The 19,776-nt window shown below is 46.8% G+C and overlaps 2 protein-coding genes across 2 annotated transcripts; one reads left to right on the top strand and one right to left on the bottom strand.

Annotated features, from left to right (window-relative positions):
* Positions 1-2,994: 2,994 nt before the first annotated feature.
* On the top strand, positions 2,995-6,982 carry LOC142909543 (uncharacterized). The gene is made up of 2 exons (XM_076059765.1): positions 2,995-3,189; positions 5,416-6,982. Exon 2 carries the CDS (start codon positions 5,467-5,469, stop codon positions 6,979-6,981), a length of 1,515 nt encoding a protein of 504 aa, XP_075915880.1. The 5' UTR covers positions 2,995-3,189; positions 5,416-5,466; the 3' UTR covers position 6,982.
* A 9,080-nt stretch (positions 6,983-16,062) lies between these two features.
* On the bottom strand, positions 16,063-19,622 carry LOC142909542 (uncharacterized). The gene is made up of 2 exons (XM_076059764.1): positions 19,336-19,622; positions 16,063-18,551 (listed from the first exon to the last, which is right to left on the bottom strand). The coding sequence occupies exons 1-2, from the start codon at positions 19,416-19,418 to the stop codon at positions 17,717-17,719; spliced, it is 918 nt and encodes a 305-aa protein (XP_075915879.1). The 5' UTR covers positions 19,419-19,622; the 3' UTR covers positions 16,063-17,716.
* Between the last annotated feature and the right edge of the window lie 154 nt (positions 19,623-19,776).

The following is a 19,776-nucleotide window of genomic DNA, read 5'->3' as shown; positions in this document are numbered from 1 at the left end:
ACGTCAGGCACAGAGGAATGCACACGTGACTTACACGTCTATACTTATTAATATATTCATGATGTAGTGAAAAAGTTTCCCAAATTCATCAGATTTGATGAATCTGCAAACGCCTTCCACACAGAGTGCACCTGAAGGGTTTCTCTCCAAGGGCTGCTATGGCATACAATGAGAGGGAAAATGTCATTAATATGCCTGGAAGCCCTCATATCTTCCAGATGAATGTTAACTCAAAACTCTAAGCAGACAATTTCGGCTGTCTGACTACAAAAGGAATATTTATGAAAGCTAAATTCAGCTGACATAGCAAAGGGTGTTGAAAACAATACTATTTGTGTTTTGCAGAAATGCATGAATTAATGTTCAATCGCAACTTAGAGGTGTGAATCCAGGCTCAGATGTCCTTGAATGCTGGGATGAACAGTTCTGACTTCAGCTGAATGTGTGTGCTGTGTTCACCTCCTGTTTCCATTCTTATTAAGAGTTCCAGAGGAAAACAAAAATAAACTATTGTTTTGATATAACCTCCGTGTTCAACAGAGTTAATAGACTTTACTGCAAACACAAACTTGACACTGTCACACACTGCCATGAGTAAACAGGTGGCGGTGTGACCAGAACCATGCCTGGCCACCTTCATCTGCTCAGCATTAATTCTTCCTCACTCCACCAAGTAATGAATCGAGGATCAATCAACATAGCCGAGGCTATCCGTGTCTCTGTCTCTCTCTCCCCGTGGTGAAGGTGTTCCCCTCCACACATTCAGAGTCAACAGCGGCACGCGCTTAGCCTCTTTGACCGATACATTGACGCACGTATTGTTGGTTATTTCAGTAAAGTCACGTAGATAGAAAATAAAAATAACAGATTAAATTTAATAAGATAAAGACCACTTGTGTTGCAATCGAAACCTCGTGGGTTTTTTTGCTTTATTTTCAATTTTTCATTTAATTTAATTTTTATTTTCTATCTACGTGACTTTACCGAAAGAACCAAGAATATTAATTCCTGCAGTCACCAAAGTTTTAAGTCGAAACATTCACACACGTTGACAAAGCCTCACCTTGTGTTGTTGTGGGCAGGTCGCTTCTGATAACAAGAGCGGTATAGCAGCTCAAGCGGGCTTGGCCTGCTAACAAAAGAACGAAAATAAAAACTGCGTGAATATTTACAATAAAACAAAGTTACAAAGTGGCGAGCCGGGTGAAGACAAATTAAACTTATGAGAGATAATTAAAGTGAATGCAAATCAAGCGAGGGCAGGAGGCAAGGCCCCGCGTGGCTAGGCCCCGCGTTGTAAAGTTCCAACCTGGACATCGATTCCAATGCTCGCTGCTACTCAACTGACATCCCTACGAGAGAGAGGCTCTACCTTGGTAAACAACAACCACAACCACCACCACAACAACCACAACCACAATGAGAATTTCTCACCTCGGATTTCAGTGCAGGAAGCATACCTCGTGACGTCAAGCGGCAGCAGGTGCCATGACGTCACTTCCGGGGAACGGAACACGCTCCTCCCACAATGAGCTTCTCCGTAAATAAATAAATTAGAGTATGAATAAATTATGTTAATGTGCCTTTCGATATTAGTTCATTTTAGTTCATTTGTTCATTTATTTGGTATAGCCCTGTGAGCCATTCGGCTCTTGAATCGGGTGCAACCGCAACAAACAAAAAAACATGAACAAGAAAACATCTTAAAATGATTATGTGACTGTGCAAACAGAAAATACAGGAAAAAATATCAAAATATTCCTGAAATAACACCGTACACCAACTCTGTGTGCAAAAATCCCAGTGGGATGCAAGTCAAATAACAACAACAACAACCACAATAGAATCAGAATCAGAAAGGGTTTTATTCGCTATGAAAGTTCACACCGACACGGAATTTACTTTGGCAGGATGGTGCATACATTCAACATATAGGAATCTAAAATCTTAAATAAGTTTTAAACAAGTCTTACTATAATAATAATAAGGGTTAAAAGTCTAACACCAAGGGGCTGAAGTATATAAAATTGAATAAATATCGAATATAAAATAGCTTTAAGATATAATTTAAAAATAAAAAATACAAATAGGTTAACATAGTTAATATCGGCAAGGTGTCATTATGTAGATAACTAAGATTAAGGCCATCAGTCTAACTCCGTACTACAATAAACATTAACATGGCCTAAACCAAAAAAACTTTTCGAAATCACCAAAATAAAAGCCATAAATGCAATGTAACAGTGATCATAGGGAGTGTGACCGAATTTTTTACAATAAACTACATAAATAAATTATAACACCAAAATCTAGAGCCATATTTCAGGCCACTAAATAGCAGTGGCAGCTAGGGGTGTACAACTCCTCTAGAGCAGTTTTGAGTGAAGATCTCATAGGTGGTGATTCAAGTTGCAGTTTATTGGCAATAGCATTCCAGGCCCTGGGGTCATGAATAGCAAAGGCCCTTCCTCCAGTTTTTGTACGGCAATAGGGAATGTGAAGCTGGTAAATGAGCGAAGACCTGAGGTCAAATTTGTTCTTTGAAACAGAGAGGAGATCCAGTAGGTAGTCTGCGGAATTTTTTGTAAGTACATCGTGAATAAATAAGATCTGGTGCACAAGCCGTCGAACATTAAGAGATGTTAAGTTTGACCCAATGTAGAGATCACAGTGGTGAGTCTATGGGGCAGTGTTGAGTCTATGGGCAGTGTTGAGTCTATGGGCAGTGTTGAGTCTACGGGCAGTGTTGAGTCTATGGTGCAGTGTTGAGTATATGGGCAATGTTGAGTCTACGGGCAGTGTTGAATCCACGGGCAGTGCTGAGTCTATTATGGTGCAGTGTTGAGTCTATGGTGCAGTGTTGAGTCTATGGGCAGTGCTGAGTCTATGGGCAGTGTTGAGTCTATGGGCAGTGCTTAGTCTATGGGCAGTGTTTATCAATTCTACAGAATCTGAGCCTCGCTCGCACTGCGTGTTCGCCTATCCGCACTACGGTTTATAAAAGCGCCCTGCTAAGGCCTCACGTGATAACAGCCCCGCCGAGTCGCCTGCCCGTGATTCGAGGCACGGAACGTCGAATCTCCTCCTCCACCACGACCACACGAGGACATTGTTTTGTTTGTAACCTCACCACAAAGGAGGATATAGCTCAAGACCCCCCCGCCCAGACACCTACGCAGCGTTGCGCTGGTGAGTGCCGTGTTGAGGCCTATTCCGGGAGTGTCACCGGTCTCGGCTAGATTGCCCAGCCGGCCGAGGCGGCACTTTGGCCGGCTACAGATGCCGCTGTCATGCGATGGCCTCCATAGAGACCTGGAAGATGGTCTCTAGGTTATGTTGTGGGTTGGCAAGCTTCCAAAGGATGCGTGAAGGCTGCCGCTAGGCTTTTGTAACGAATCTTTGCTGCGTGTTTTAAACTTGAATTATTTGCAATGCACGCGTGTCAATGTGCTCTAGAGGAGTTGTACAACCCTAGCTGCCACTGCTATTCAGTGGCCTAAATTATGGCTCTAGATTTTGGTGTTATAATTTATTTATGTAGTTTATTGTTAAAAATCGGTCACACTCCCTATGATCACTGTTACATTGCATTTATGGCTTTTATTTTGGTGATTTCGAATTTTTTGTTTGTTTTGGCCATGTTTTGTTTATTGTAGTACGGAGTTAGACTGATGGCTTTAATCTTAGTTGTCTTGTGGTTGTTGTTGTTATTTGACTTGCATCCCACTGGGATTTTTGCACACAGCGTTGGTGTACGGTGCTATTTCAGGAATATTTTGATATTTTTGTTCCTGTATTTTCTGTTTGCACAGTCACGTAATCACTTTAAGATGTTTTCTTGTTCATGTTTTTTGTTTGTTGCGGTTGCACCCGATTCAAGAGCCGAATGGCTCACAGGGCTATACCAAATAAATGAAACTATGAACTATGCGTCGCTCAAAGACTTCACTCGAGCGCGTCGTGTTCAAGCTCGCTTTGTCTCCCTTAGGAGCTTACAAAGTGCCGCCCAATAATTTACCGTGCGTCTGCCTCTTAGACCGAGTGAATCGCTTGAACAAGTGCACATTCAGAAGCGTAAACTCTGCGAGTATCTCGTTTTAAATTTTTGATTTAAAGGTTTTGTGACTGCGGTAATTTATATTCTTAGCTCTTTCGGTAAAGTCACGTTGAAGGGAAACAATAAAATAATAAAATATATATAAAACAATAAAAATTCTCACGACGTTTCGACCTGATGACGACCGTTTGTGTTATGGTCGAAACGTCGTGAGAATTTTTATTGTTTTATATATATTTTATTGTTTCCCTTCAACGTGACTTTACCGAAAGAGTTAAGAATATCTCGTTTTATTCATAGTCCGTGTTTCCAAGGATAAAACAAATTGCACATTCTCATTACCAATACATCGACCTGGCTGGCGGTCACAGTTGCCAGGAGCCCCTTTCCCTGTCGGCTTGACATTTTTTTCAACTCAATTGTTTTTTTACACAGCTCTTGGACAGACGTGCGGCAGTGTTGGTTTATATCCTGGAAGGTGCTCTAACTTCAGGGGGTGTTTCATTGATGGGAAAAAAAACCTGAGCTGGGGCTGTAATCAATGTTGTTTTATTGATCTAGTTTAAAACAATCAGCACGAACATCGGTGCCAAACTAACACGATGTGAGGCGCTAGATTTGAAGCTTTCGTGATGTGCAAGGATTCATACTCTTTGGATTTTTTTCGGTAAAGTCGCGGAGGTAAAAAAAATAAAGTAAACCCAAGTTAAACTTTAGCAGCCGTATAGTTTACAGCAGAATACTCAGCAAGGCAACCAGTTTGTCAGCTTAACTACTGCCTCTGGTTCACGTGTGTAACGCTCTTCAACCTGCACACGGCCATCTCTCCGTCCCCCCCCAACCCCCTGCAGCATAACAGAAGGCGGCTTAACTTAGCCCCCGCCCCACGGCCCTTCTTGTCTCTCCCCCCCCCCTTAACCTGTATATAATCTCGGGTGTCACTACCACCACCATTACACCACCACTACTACCACCACCACTAGCACCATCACCACCACCACTTCCACCACTTCCACCATTACCACCACTACTACCATACACTACCATCACTACCACCACCATTACCACCACTACTACCAGCAACGCTACCACCACCATTACACCACCACTACTACCACCACTACTAGCACCATCACCACCACCACTTCTACCGCCACTTCCACCATTACCAGCACCACCACCACTACTACCATACACTACCATCACTACCATCACCACCACCATTACCAACATCACTACAATCACTGACCACCACCGCTACCACTAATAACACCACCGCTACCGGGATGTTTGCGCGCTGAATGCTGGAATCTGATCCCGCGTCTCCTCCCTCTCCTCCGGCCCTCCCCCCTCACCAGCGGCCTCCCAGACGGCCTCCCCCAGCCCGGGCCCCGGCCCCGACCCCGGCCATGGCTACAGCCGCCCCCTCCATGAGGGCTCGCTCCTACCGGCCCATCCGGGTGCCCAAGCGCTCCACGGACGACGCCGGAGGAGGAGGAGCCGAGTCCCACGCGGCGCCCTCCAAGGTCTCTCGCCCGCTCGGCGACGACGCCGGGGGGCCGTGGCCCGCGCCGGGGCCTCCCCGCCGCGGCCGTCGTCTTCGTCGCCCCGTGACGTTCCGGGCTCTCGAGGGGGGGCGCCGCCGCCGGGAGACTTCGGCGGCGGCGGCGCCCCCCCAGGAGAGCTCCCGCGGCGGCGGCAGCAGCGGCGCCCGGCCGACGCCGGGAATCAGCCCGAGGGTCGCCCCGGAGCGCGGAGACGGCGGCGGAGAGTCGGGGCCGGCGCTCGGTGCTGACGAGGCGGCGGGCAAGGAGGAGGCGGAGGAGGAGGAGGCGGAGAGACGCAGGGAGGCCGCGGTTGGACCGCGTGCGGCGCGGAAGAGACACTTCGACTTTTGGTGGCAGGGCATGGGCAGGAGGGGGAGCAGCAGGAGGGGCGGAGGAGGAGGAGGCGGAGCGAGAGGAGGAGGAGGAGGGGAAGAGGAGGCCGAGGCGGCGATGAAGGCGGCGGAGGAAGAGGAGGAGGAGGTTTTGGCCGGGCGGTCTCCGCTAAGCAAGCGGCGGGAGGCGGCGGCGGATTGCCCGGTGGGACCGAATCCCGATCCCTGCCCGGGCTCCTCTACCTGCCGCGCTCCTCCCCCTCCTCCTCCTCCTCCTCCTCCTCCTCCTCCTCCTCCTCCTCCTCCTCCTCCTCCTCCTCCTCCTCCTCCTCCTCCGCCGCTGCCGGCGGCGGCGGTCGCGGGCAAGCGGCGGTCGACCCCGCGTGGGGCGACGTTCCACTTCTGCTCGCTGATGCCGCGGCCGCTGGCTGAGCCGCCGCCGCCCACCGAGAGGCGCCGGGGTCGCGCCCTGGAGAAGCAGCGGCAGCGACGGAGACAAATTCAGCAACAATACCGGCAGCAGAGAGCGTCGTCATCGTCCTCCAGCTGTTGGTCGTTCTCGGACGCATCGTCGTTGTCGTCGTCTTCATCGCCGGAGGACGAGGTGGTGGTGGAGGGTGACGAGGTGAAGGAGCGGAGGGGCGAGGAGGAGGAGGTGGTGGAGTCTACGGGGGGCGTCCGCAGGCTGCTGCTGAAGTCTCGCGCCAGCCGCCTGCAGCCGAGCGTCGACAGAGCACGAGACGATGGGGAGGTGGCGGACAACGAGGAGGAGGAGAACGAGGAGGAGGAGGAGGAGAGGAAGACGAGGAGGAGGAGGAGGAGGAAGAAGAAAAAGAAGAGGAGGGGACTATGGAGATCACGCAGTGCAGTCGATGATGGCGACTACAAGTCGGGCGACGAGGTGGAGGAGAAGGAGGAGGAGAAGGAGGAGAGGGTGGCGAGTCTCAAGAGGGTGGAGGAGTGCCGGATTCTCAAGCAGATAGACGACATCATGGCTGAGAAACCCCAGCTGGAGGGGAGATGCAGGGTGAGGAGGAGGAGATGAGGTGTAGGGTGGTGAGGAGGGGCTGGGTGGTAAGGTATAGGGTGGTGAGGAGGGGCTGGGTGGTGAGATGTAGGGTGGTGAGGAGGGGCTGAGTGGTGAGGTGTAGGGTGATGAGGAGGGGCTGGGTGATGAGGTGTAGGGTGGTGAGGAGGGGCTGGGTGGTGAGGTGTAGGGTGGAGAGGAGGAGGGTGAGGAGACTACCGGGCAGCGGGTGAGGGTGTTGGGAGTGGCTCACTCAGTCATTCACTCACTCAGTCACTCACTCAGACACTCACTCAGTCACTCACTCAGTCACTCACTCAGACACTCACTCAGACACTCAGTCACTCACTCAGTCACTCACTCAGTCACTCACTCAGTCACTCACTCGCTCACTCAGTCACTCACTTAGACACTCACTCAGTCACTCACTCACTCACTCGAACACTCAGTCACTCACTCAGTCACTCACTCATACACTTACTCAGTCACTCACTCAGTCACTCACTCAGACACTTACTTAGACACTCACTCAGACAGTCATTCACTCAGTCACTCACTCAGACACTCAGTCACTCACTCAGTCACTCACTCAGACACTCAGTCACTCACTTAGTCACTCACTCAGACACTCACTCAGACACTCAGTCACTCACTCAGTCACTCACTCAGACACTTACTCAGACAGTCACTCACTCAGTCACTCAGACACTCACTCAGACACTCAGTCACTCAGACACGTACTCTGACACTCAGTCACTCACTCAGACAGTCACTCAGTCACTCACTCAGACAATCAGTCACTCACTCAGTCACTCACTCAGTCACTCACTCAGACACTCACTCAGTCACTCACTCAGACACTCAGTCACTCACTCAGTCACTCACTCAGACACTTACTCAGACACTCAGACAGTCACTCACTCAGTCACTCACTCAGACACTCAGTCACTCAGACACGTACTCAGACACTCAGTCACTCACTCAGTCACTCAGTCACTCACTCAGACACTCAGTCACTCAGACACGTGCTCAGACACTCAGTCACTCACTCAGACAGTCACTCAGTCACTCACTCAGACAATCAGTCACTCAGACACACACTGACACACTGACACACACACACACTGACACACACTAACACACACACACTCAGACACACACTGATACACACACACACTGACAAAGCAAAAAACAAAGATCCCCCGTATAGCCTTAACAGACTGTAGGGGCAAGTGCTGTTAGCGAGCACCTACACACACTGACAAAGACAAAGACAAAGATCCCCCATATAGCCTGTAACAGACTGTAGGGGCAAGTGCTGTTAGCGAGCACCTATGAAGGCCAGAACGGTACACGAGGGGGTGGGTGGCCAGCACCACGCCCGACCGCCTTTGTCTCCCCAGTGGCAATGTTTACACACCGCACCAGGTACTCATTTGAGGCTGAGTCGACCTAGGGGAGGCCCGGGACCGGTTCAGATAATCGTCACTGGTGTTGGCCGTGAGCGGGAATCGAACCCGGGTCGCCAGGTTCATAGTGCAGCGCGCTAACCGCTACACTATCGCTCCCCTACACACACTGACACACACACTGACACACACACCATGATACACACACTGACTGGAGGAGGTGGAGCGTGGTCAACACATCTACGCCTGAAACATTTTAGAAAGAAGCGGAGAATACGGAACAACCCACCTGTTGTCCATTTCGATTTCCGTGTTGCCTCTAATCTTCAGTCTTGCTGTGTATCCACCGTCTGCTGGAGCTCACCTTCTATAGCAAGGATATCCATCATCTCCAGTTTGTGTGTCTTTAATAAATTGTCTCGGATATTTCTTGCTGCTCTCTATGTCCTTCATACATGCTGCTGCATTGACATTAAGGTTTCCGCATGGTCCATGAATCATATTTGCGGTCACTACTGCAAACAGATTTTGGGTCTTCCTCTGGATTTGGATTGGATGATTTTATTCTTTCAGCCAGATTAAAATATGAGCGTGGGGAAGTCATCTACATCATTAGACCACCTTTGGCGGGACCAAAATATAATAATAGGGGTTTTTCCCCTTTTTTCTGGCAACAAAACTGAAACCTTTTTACAAGGATTCATGTTACTGCATTAACCACAATACCTGCAGTCAAAATGCAAACAAAACACACGCACTATGATAATATGTGGCATTGTCCTTGAAACCGATTGGTCCACACCAAGGGACGGCTTTCTTGAGAGCCTCGACCCAATTGGTGCTCGAGCAGAGGACGCCAAAAGGTTTCAGTTTTGTTGCCAGAAAAAATGGGGAAACCCCTATGATGTGTAAGTCCTCGTTTCTGCCACTCAGTTGAGTACATCCAGCATCTTGTTTCTCCAAAAAACACGACTCTCAGTGAATGCTCTCGATGAATTTGACTTGCTTTCGTCTGAACACCCTGGCTGTGAAGTCGTATCGACGGCTGGGTGTCTGGCCGAATGAAAGTTATTGCTTTTTTTGTTTTATCTGAGGCCAAGTTGGATTACATGTAAAGGTAATAAATAAGTCGGGGACATCCCTACGCTCGAACGTATGACATGGCACCTTGAGCATATTCGTGCATGCGTCTAGGGCTTCCTGTGAACGTAGCAGACGCCTGGATGCTACAAGGGGGGGGGGGATGATGTAGTGCCATTGTTGGGCTGTATGCGTATTACCACGGGAGCTGACCTGTAATAGCGGACATGCGTCAACGGGGTGGTATACAGACCAGGTGGGACTAACAGGGCCCCCAGACCCCAAGACCGTGGGGGGGGGGGGGGGGGGGGCGGACGGGGCTGGGGGATGTTCCAGGGCCCTCTAGAGAGTTCCAGAAGGCTTGGCCAGGGGCGGAGAGACCCTGGAACAGGGATAAAAGCCGGACCCCTGAACGGTTTGGTGGTCCCCGTCCACCTGAAGCTCTGAAGAAGACTCTGAGCGCTACCTTGAAGACCCTGAAGACCCTGAAGCGAAGAGCCCAGTGACCCTGGCTAGGGTCGAGTTCAGACATAACCAGTGTAGGGTTAGTGCTCGAACCAGAGTAAGGGCACCGTAGTGTGGAGGGATGGCCTCCTGAGGTTATCGGCTGTGAGGAGTCGTCACCCCTCTGTGCTGTGGTTCCCTTGTTGAATAAACGTGTTGCCTCTAGCGAACCGTCTCGCCTCGTCTTGGACCCACTGCACGTGTCACCTATAGTAATGAAACCTCTTGTCGCAAAAAATTAGCGGCGTGCGAAAGTGAAAGGTGTTAACGAAGTAATAATAAATTTTGATTTAAAGCTTTCGTGACTGCGAGGAATTAATGTTCTTGGTTCTTTCGGTAAAGTCACCACCACGTAGAAGGGAAACAATAAAATAATAAAAATATAAAACAATAAAATTCTCACGACGTTTCGACTGCAACACGAGTAATCGTCATCAGGTGTGAAAACCACAGCAAGAAATTTTGAAAAAATTGGCGGGTTTTTTTAACGTTAGCACCACGGAGAGCGATTTGACAGTTTGTTCAGATGGACGAGTCCATCTAAGTTCGGAATAGAGGAGGGGGGAGACGAAAATAATGGATGCTGTCTGAAAGCCACCATAAGCGTGAACAATCAATTAAGACCCGAAATGGTTTATCAAATCTTTCCAATGATTGCTAAGCCAGAATCCATCTTCCCAGTTGAAATTGTCTCTGTATATGTGGATAGCCTCATGAATGAATCTCTCATGGTAGCCAGATGGCTTACAAACAACCTCTGTCTTGGAGAAGTCAATGTCATGTGAGCCTACTGAATTATAACAATGATCTGCCATGGCCGAGGTGTTGGTCCTACCGTGTTTCAGGTCTGCTTTGTGTTCACGAATGCGGTCCGAGACATGGCGTTTGGTTTCTCCAATGTAACTACTACCACAGAGGCAACTTAGTTTGTAGACACCAGGGTACTGTATGTCCGGAATCACATCTTTTACAGACGGAACCAGATCACGGAGTTTATGTAATGTGTTGAATCGGACCTAGATCTTGTGTTTATTCAAGATTTTGGAGATCTTTTTTGTGATCCCCGCAATGTAGGGCAAAGTGATGGTTTTGAAAGGCTCCTCAAGAGGGTCCTTCATGGTTGGAGTGATAGCTTTGCGGATTGTAGTCGGAGTGACCATTAGCCTTAAGAGCTTGGTGTACGTGCTTGAGTTCACTGGCTATGTGTTCCTAGTCGGATATGTATTGGGCTCTATGGTTTAGAGTCTTGATGAGGGAATTCTTCTGGGATGGATGGTGGTGGGAATCCGGTTTCAGCTAAGCATCCATATGGGTAGCTTTCCCGTAGACAGAGTGGCTCATTGAACCATCATTTTTTTTTACCAATTCCACTTTACAATAAAATTGTAGACACGGCACAATATATATTTCTGAATCTTTATTTTTACCAACATTAAAAAAAATATTCTCCGTTAAGGCAAAATTCTAAAATATTGGATTTTTTACAAAGCCTTGTGAATTCACCTTGTATCTGAACAAGTTACATTTGTGCAAATATTTTTTTCCAAACGTAAAATAAAAAAGACATTGCTTACAAATATCAGCTCTATGTTTTCAAGTCAATACAGTTTGGGTAGTGAATAAATTAGTCTAAATAAGCTACACATGACGAATTGTAGGCAATTATAGTTATAATCAAATACATTTTTAAACAATCACGTGGTCCCTGTAGTCGCCGTTAGAGACACAATCTGCTTTAAAACAGTTTATCAACATATATGAATACATTGATTCGAATAAGCAGAGTTAATTTCCTATTTATGGCATGCCGGTTATGTGGCAGTTTTCGATATCAACATCACCTTATAAAAGAATAACATTTAAAATACGCACAGACAAGTATTCATTCGGAATTATTGACAGGCATATTAACAAAAATTACTGCAGTGAAATATACTGCATCAGGTTACATCGTATTAACAAGAAGCTATTTTTAAAATACGCACCGCCTGCTTAACAGTGTATGTACAACGTACTATTGTTGCGTCATTCAAAATGAGTAGGCCGTTGCATGCTGGCGTCTGGGTCAAAATGTAGCAAATTCTAAACATTAGCTACAAATAATAGATCACGGCACTTCGATGGCAACACAAGCAATCGTCATCAGGTGGGACAAGCACAGCAGCAATAAGAAGAAACTGCTGGAGTAGGCGCCTACTACTTCAGCAGTTTCTCTTGCTGTGGTTGTCCCACCTGATGACGATTGCTTGTGTTGTGATCTAAACGCCGTGATCTGTTGTTTCTACCCACGTGGTGACTTCACTGAAAGAACTCAAGAGTGTGGATTCCTGCAGTCACGAAAGTTTTGAATCAAGATTACCTACAAACTACACAACTGAGATGACGCATCAATCATCGCCCCCTACTGACAGGCTCTTGTCCACATGCAGGCCGGTGCAGGGCCACCACCTTGTGCCACACAGGGGCAGCTGCTACTTGGGGATGCTCTTCGAGTGCTTCAGACGAGGTACAAAACTCCGAGTTGCTGAGGCGGTTAAGCAAGCACCGTGTAAATGCAATTATTATGATAAAATAGTGAATGCTTGGGGGCTTATTGTCTCTTGCTCCTGGTGAGAGATTGACCCAACCCACAGGTCCACAAAGACTGGCCGCTCTTACTCTGCAGGATGAACCTAGGAGCTGAGTGTTCAACTTCACATTCTTGTCATTAAAGGCCTGTGACAAAGGTGCATCTATTGTAGTGACATTGTCTCTGGCTTACACATCTACCGGGTCTCCACTTGACTTTGTATTGTCTAGGAAGTCCACCCACACCTCCACTTCCACAAACTGCTGGGAGTTGCCTCGCTCTGCCTCACAGTCAGAATTCTCCTCCTGCTTCACGTTGCCTCCATCGATGTGAAGGTCCCATTTTGGAGTTTCATCTTCATCTTCACATTTCACCTTCACTTCTTCACTCTTCACCATCACCTCTTCCCTCTTCACCATCACTTCTTCCCTCTTCACCATCACTTCTTCCCTCTTCACCATCACCTCTTCACATTTCACCTCGATACCTTTAAAAGTGTCCAAGCTGGGATTTTCTTCCGGTTCTTGTTTCAAGAGGGATGGGCTTGTTGTGGCACTTTGACTTTCACAAGCTGATTTCAGACTCCACTCCTTGTGGATCTTCTGATGCTTCTGTGTTTTCCGGTGTTCTATAAGATGTGATTGCTGTGCAAACGCCTTCCCGCACGGAGTGCACCTGAAGGGTTTCTCTCCCGTGTGTGTTCTCTGGTGTATTACAAGAGTAGATGAAAGTGTAAACGCCTTCCCACACAGAGTACACTTGAAGGGTGTCTCTCCCGTGTGTGTTCTCTGGTGTGCTACAAGAGCAGATGACTGCGCAAATGCCTTCCCACACACACTGCACTTGAAGGGTTTCTCTCCCGTGTGTGTTCTCTGGTGATCTACAAGAGCAGATGACTGTGAAAATGCCTTCACACACACACTGCACTTGAAAGGTTTCTCTCCCGTGTGTGTTCTCTGGTGTATTTTAAGAGCAGATGGCCATGCAAAAGCCTTCCCACACACACTGCACTTGAAGGGTTTCTCTCCTGTGCGAGTTCTCTGGTGCCGTGTCAAATTTCCAGTCCGATCCGTGCTGTATGCACGCTGGTCGCATTGTTGACTTGTCGTACCGAGCTGTGCCGACTGCCTTTGCTCCATCAGACCAGCGTCAGCTGCAGACAGAAAAAAATAATATCCACACCATCTACACGTCAGTATCGATGCACAGAGGAATGCATATATAGTCACATGTGACTTACACGTCTATACTTATTCATATATTCAGGATGTAGTAAAAAAAGTGTCCCAAATTCATCACAGGGCTGTTATGGCACACAATGAGAGGGCAAATGGTTATACACATGCCTGGAAGCCCTCGTATCTTCAAGATGAATGTTAACCCAAAACTCCGAGCACACAATTTCGGCTGTCTGGCTACAAAAGGAATATTTATGAGAGCTAAATTCAGCTGACATAGCAAAAGGTGTTGAAAACAATACTATTTGTGTTATGCAGAAATTCATAAATTAATGTTCAATCGCAACTTAGAGGTGTCAATCCAGGCTCAGATGTCCTTAAATGCTGGGATGAACAGTTCCGACTTCAGCTGCATGTGTGTGCTGTGTTCACCTCCTGTTTCCATTCTTAGTAAGAGTTCCAGAGGAAAACAAAAATTAACTATTGTTTTGATATAATCTCCGTGTTCAATAGAGTTGATAGACTTTACTGCAAATACAAACTTTACACTGTCACACACTGGAGGTGGCGTGTCTAGAATCATGCCTGGCCACCTTCATCTGCTCAGCATTAATGCTTCCTCACTACACCAAGTAATTAATCGAGGATCAATTAACATAGCCGAGGCTAACTGGTGAGATGTTAACTGCCTCACCTGGTATACAGGAAGTCGTGGGTTCGATCCCAACACTGCCGCCTGCTGTATATCTGGAGTTTGCGCGTCTTTGACCGATAAACATTGACACACGTATTCTTGGTTCTTTCTGTAAAGTTATGTAGACAGAAAATAACAATAACAGATAATACAATTACATTAAATAAAGACCACTTGTGTTGCAATCAAAACGTGAGTTTTTTTTTGCTTCATTTACTATTTTTTATTGTTATTTTTATTTCATTTTCTATCTACGTGACTTTACCGAAAGAACCAAGAATATCAATTCCTGCAGTCACCAAAGTTTTAAGTCAAAACATTCACACACATTGACAAAGCCTCACCTTGTGTTGTTGTGGGCAGGTCGCTTCTGATAACAAGAGCGGTATAGCAGCTCAAGCGGGCTTGGCCTGCTAACAAAAGAAGATAAAAACTGCGTGAATATTTACAATAAAACAAAGTTACAAAGTGGCGAGCCGGGTGAAGACAAATTAAACTTAAGCGAGATAATTAAAGTGAACGCAATCAGGCGAGGGCAGGAGGCAAGGCCCGCGTGGCTAGGCCCCGCGTTGTAAAGTTCCAACCTGGACATCGATTCCCATGCTCGCTGCTACTCAACTGACATCCCTACAAGAGAGAGCGAGGCTCTACCTTGGTAAACAACAACCACCACCACAACCACCACCACCACGATGAGAATTTCTCACCTCGGATTTCAATGCAAGCACACACGGCAGCTTCAGTTACCTCGCGACAGCAGGAAGTAGTATGACGTCACTTCCCTCCCACGAGCGGCTCGCTTACTGAATAAATTATGTTAATGAAGCTGGACCCTACGTCGAGGGATGGGGGCGGGGGCGCTGAACCCGTCGCAATAAACTCGCGACGGCTTTAACAAACACATTATGTTAATGAGCCACCAGTCACTGGGCGTAGCTGTACCCAAATAAGGATTGCCACTGGAACGATATCGGCAGTGACCCAAGCGGAGGGTACGTCACGCACAAGAGCACGGTGGACGGGGGAGGGCTGAATACCTTGGTGACATGACGTCACTAGCGAGGTACACCTCACCCTGGCGTTTCACGCCGATGAGGTAATGCAGAGTGGTGACGTCACAGAGTTGGAGTTTAAGTTGATTTAGATTCATTTTCCATTGCTCCCTTCCTTGGGTGTGTGAGCCCAGCTACAACAACGTGGACATTATTGTGTGTACACTGTGTGTGTACACTGTGTGTGTGTACACTGTGTGTGTGTACACACTGTGTGTATACACTGTGTGTACACTGTGTGTATACTGTGTGTACAGTGTGTGTACACTGTGTGTACAGTGTGTACACTGTGTGTGTACACTGTGTGTATACTGTGTGTGCACACTGTGTGTGTACACTGTGTGTGTCCGCATTGAACCGAATCCCCGGCAAGGCCATCTACTTAATGACGAGAGAAAATTCACACGAAATGTCCTTTTCAATAGAGTCATCCAGATGTAAATTGATGCAAGCTTTTAATGAAGAAATAAAATCATCTAATTCAAAACACAACACAATTCAAAGATGCTTCATTTTAAAACTTCAAAACGGAGCATGGGGTACTTGCGTGAATGCGTCCTTCGTGTGCAAATGTTGTGACTTTCCTGGCCTGAAGGCCGTCAATGTGTTGGACCATTATTGGTGCACAGCGTCTCAACAACAGCAGTGGGGTTTGCTTCAACCGATGGTTACGAACATCCAGACGTGAATCAGCAAGGTGCATTTATAGTCCTAGTTAGACAAAATCTACGTCAACACGTAAGACAAAACTATAATTCGTGTTGTAGAGAATGTACCTCCTCCTATACGTGTAACTTTCAAGTGGTATGCCTTGTAACTGATGAATGATCCGGGCGTGCTCCCTATTTCAAAGACGATGAGTTGCTCCAGAGGCAGACGCTTCGTGAAACACAAAAGTACCCTTTGACCTGTATCACAAGAACAACGGGTCTCACCTGAGTTCTCTGTACAGGTTACTTCCAAACACACACACTTTGTCCTAACATCACTTATTCAATGTGTGACCCTCAGACAAAATGTTACATGTACGCGCAGTCAGACAAGTATTAATTCTAAATCATTGACGGGCATATTAACATTGAATTACTGCAGCGAAATTGACTGCATCAGGTTACATCGTATTAACAAGAAGTTATTTTAAAAATACGCACCGCCTGCTTAACAGTGTATGTACACCGTACTATTGCAGTGTCATTCAAAACGAGTAGGCCATTGCATGCTGGCATCTGGGTCAAAATGTAGCAAATTCTAAACATTAGCTACAAATAATAGATCACGGAGTGTAGATCGCAACACAAGCAATCGTCATCAGGTGGGACAACCACAGCAGCAAGAAGACAAAACTGCTGAAATAGGCGCCTACTACTTCAGCGTCTTCTTCTTGCTGTGGTTGTCCCACCTGATGACGATTGCTTGTGTTGTGATCTAAACGCCGTGGTCTGTTATGTTTCTACCCACGTGATGACTTTACAGAAATAACGAGAGTGTGGATTCCTGCAGTCACAAAAGCTTCGAATCAAGATTGCCGACATACTACACAACCTGGATGATGCATCAATCATCGCCCCCTACTGACAGGCTCTTGCCCACATGCAGGCCGGTGCAGGGCCACCACTCCGAGCCGCACAGGGGCAGCTGGTACTTGGGGATGCTCTTCGAGCGTCTCAGAGGAGATACAAAACTCCGAGTTGCCGAGGCGATTAAGCGAGCAAAGCGTAAAAGCAATTATCATGAGAACATCGTGAATGCTTGGGAGCTTATTGGCTCTCGCTCCTGGTGAGAGATTGACCCAACCCACAGGTCCACAAAGACTGGCCACTCTTACTCTGCAGGTTGAATCTAGGAATTGAGTGTTCAACTTCAAATTCTTGTCATTAAAGGCCTGTGACAAAGGTGCATCTATTGTAGCGACATCGTCTCTGGCTTACACATCTACCGGGTCTCCACTTGACGTTGTATTGTCTAGGAGAAACTCCACCCACACTTCCACAAACTGCTGGGAGTTGCCTCGCTCTGCCTCACAGTCAGAATTCACCCCCTGCTTGACATCAATATGAAGGTCCGATTTTAGAGTTGAATCTTCATCTTCACATTTCACCTATACTTCTTCGCTATTCACCATCACTTCTTCCTTCTTCACCATCACTTCTTCCCTCTTCACCATCACCTCTTCATATTTCACCTTGATACCTTGAAAAGTGTCCAAGCTGGGATTTTCTTCCGGTTCGTGTTTCATGAGGGATGGGCTTATAGTGGCACTTTGACTTTCACAAGCTGATTTCAGACTCCACTCCTTGCAGATCTTCTGATGCGTCCGTGTTCTCTGGTGTACTTGAAGATTTTATGAATGTGCAAACGCCTTCCTGCAGAATGCACCTGAAGGGTTTCTCTCCCGTGTGTGTTCTCTGGTGTACTTCAAGATGTGATGACTGTGCAAACATCATCCCACACAGAGTGTACCTCAAGAGTTTCTCTCCTGTGTGTGTTCTCTGGTGTGTTACAAGAGCAGATGACTGTGCAAAGGCCTTCCCACACACACTGCACTTGAAGGGTTTCTCTCCTGTGTGTGTTCTCTGGTGTACTTTAAGATGTGGTGACTGTGAAAACGCCTTCCCGCACAGAGTGCACTTGAAGGGTTTCTCTCCCGTGTGTGTTCTCTGGTGTACTTGAAGATGTGGTGACTGTGCAAACATCATCCCGCATAAAATGCACCTGAAGGGTTTCTCTCCTGTGTGTATTTTCTGGTGTTTTTTAAGAACAGATGACAGTGAAAATGCCTTCCCACACACAGTGCACTTGAATGGTTTCTCTCCTGTGTGTGTTCTCTGGTGTTTTTTAAGAACAGTTGACTGTGAAAATGCCTTCCCACACACAGTACACTTGAAGGGTTTCTCTCCCGTGTGTGTTCTCTGGTGTTCTTTAAGAACGGATGACCGTGAAAACGCCTTCCCACACACACTGCACTTGAAAGGTTTCTCTCCTGTGTGAGTTCTCTGGTGCCGTGTGAAATCTCCAGTACGATCCGTGCTGTATGCACACCGGTCGCATTGGAGCCTTGCCCTATCGAGCTGCGCTGCGTGCATTTGCTCCATCAGACCAATTCTGCGGAGGAAGCGTCAGAGGAAGCGTCAGAGGAAGCGTCAGCTGCAGACAGAAAAAAATAATATCCACACCATCTACACGACAGTATCGAGGCACAGAGGAATGCATATATAGTCACATGTGACTTACACGTCTATACTTATTCATATATTCATGATGTAGTGAAAAAGTGTCCCAAATTCATCACAGGGCTGTTATGGCACACAATGAGAGGGCAAATGGTAATAAACATGCCGGGAAGCCCTCGTATCTTCAAAATGAATGTTCACCCAAAACTCCGAGCACACAATTTAAGCTGTCTGGCTGCAAAAGGAATATTTATGAAAGCTCAATTCAGCTGACATAGCAGAGGGTGTTGAAAACAATACTATTTGTGTTAAGCAGAAATTCATAAATTAATGTTAAATCGCAACTTAGAGGTGTGAATCCAGGCTCAGATGTCCTTAAATGCTGGGATGAACAGTTCCGACTTCAGCTGAATGTGTGTGCTGTGTTAACTTCCTGTTTCCATTCTTACAAAGAGTTCCAGAGGAAAACAAAAGTAAACTACTGTTATGATATAACCTCCGTGTTCAACAGAGTTAATAGACGTTACTGCAAACACAAACTGTACACTGTCACCGGGTAAACAGGCGGTGGCGTGTTTAGAATCACGCCTGGCCACCTTCATCTGCTTGGCATGAATGCTTCCTCACTACACCAAGTAATTGAGGATCAACGAACATAACCGAGGCTAACTGGAGTTGGCGTGTCTCTCTCCGTGGTGAGATGTTAACTACCTCACCTGGTATACAGGAAGTCGTGGGTTCGATCCCGACCCTGATGCCTGCTGTATAGTTGGAGTTTGCGTGTCTCTCCGCTGAGCATCTTTGACCGATAGAGATTGACACACGTATTCTTGTTTCTTTCGGTAAAGTTACGTAGATAGAAAATAACAATAACAGATTATACAATTACATTAAATAAAGACCACTTGTGTTGCGATCAAAAAGTGAGTTTATTTGCTTTATTTACAATTTTTATTTATTTTCATTATGTTATTTTAATTTTATTTCCTATCTACGTGACTTTACCGAAAGAACCAAGAATATTAATTCCTGCAGTCACCAAAGTTTTAAGTCAAAACATTCACACACGTTGACAAAGCCTCACCTTGTGTTGTTGTGGGCAGGTCGCTTCTGATAACAAGAGTGGTATAGCAGCTCAAGCGGGCTTGGCCTGCTAA

This window comes from Petromyzon marinus, unplaced genomic scaffold (assembly GCF_048934315.1).
Source record: "Petromyzon marinus isolate PM22_M1 ecotype Great Lakes invasive population unplaced genomic scaffold, UKy_Petmar_22M1.pri1.0 PM_G_Scaffold_124, whole genome shotgun sequence".
In the NCBI taxonomy this organism is placed as follows: Eukaryota; Metazoa; Chordata; class Hyperoartia; order Petromyzontiformes; family Petromyzontidae; genus Petromyzon; species Petromyzon marinus.
This window is presented reverse-complemented; position numbering and strand designations above follow the sequence as displayed.

Bases quoted from the DNA above. Each gene is read 5' to 3' on its own strand.
- LOC142909543 (XM_076059765.1), top strand. From the start codon at position 5,467: ATGGCTACAGCCGCCCCCTCCATGAGGGCTCGCTCCTACCGGCCCATC.
- LOC142909542 (XM_076059764.1), bottom strand. From the start codon at position 19,418: ATGCTCAGCGGAGAGACACGCAAACTCCAACTATACAGCAGGCATCAG. The intron at 18,552-19,335 runs GTGAGGTAGTTA...CTTCCTCCGCAG, and splicing joins CACGACTTCCTGTATACCAG to AATTGGTCTGATGGAGCAAA.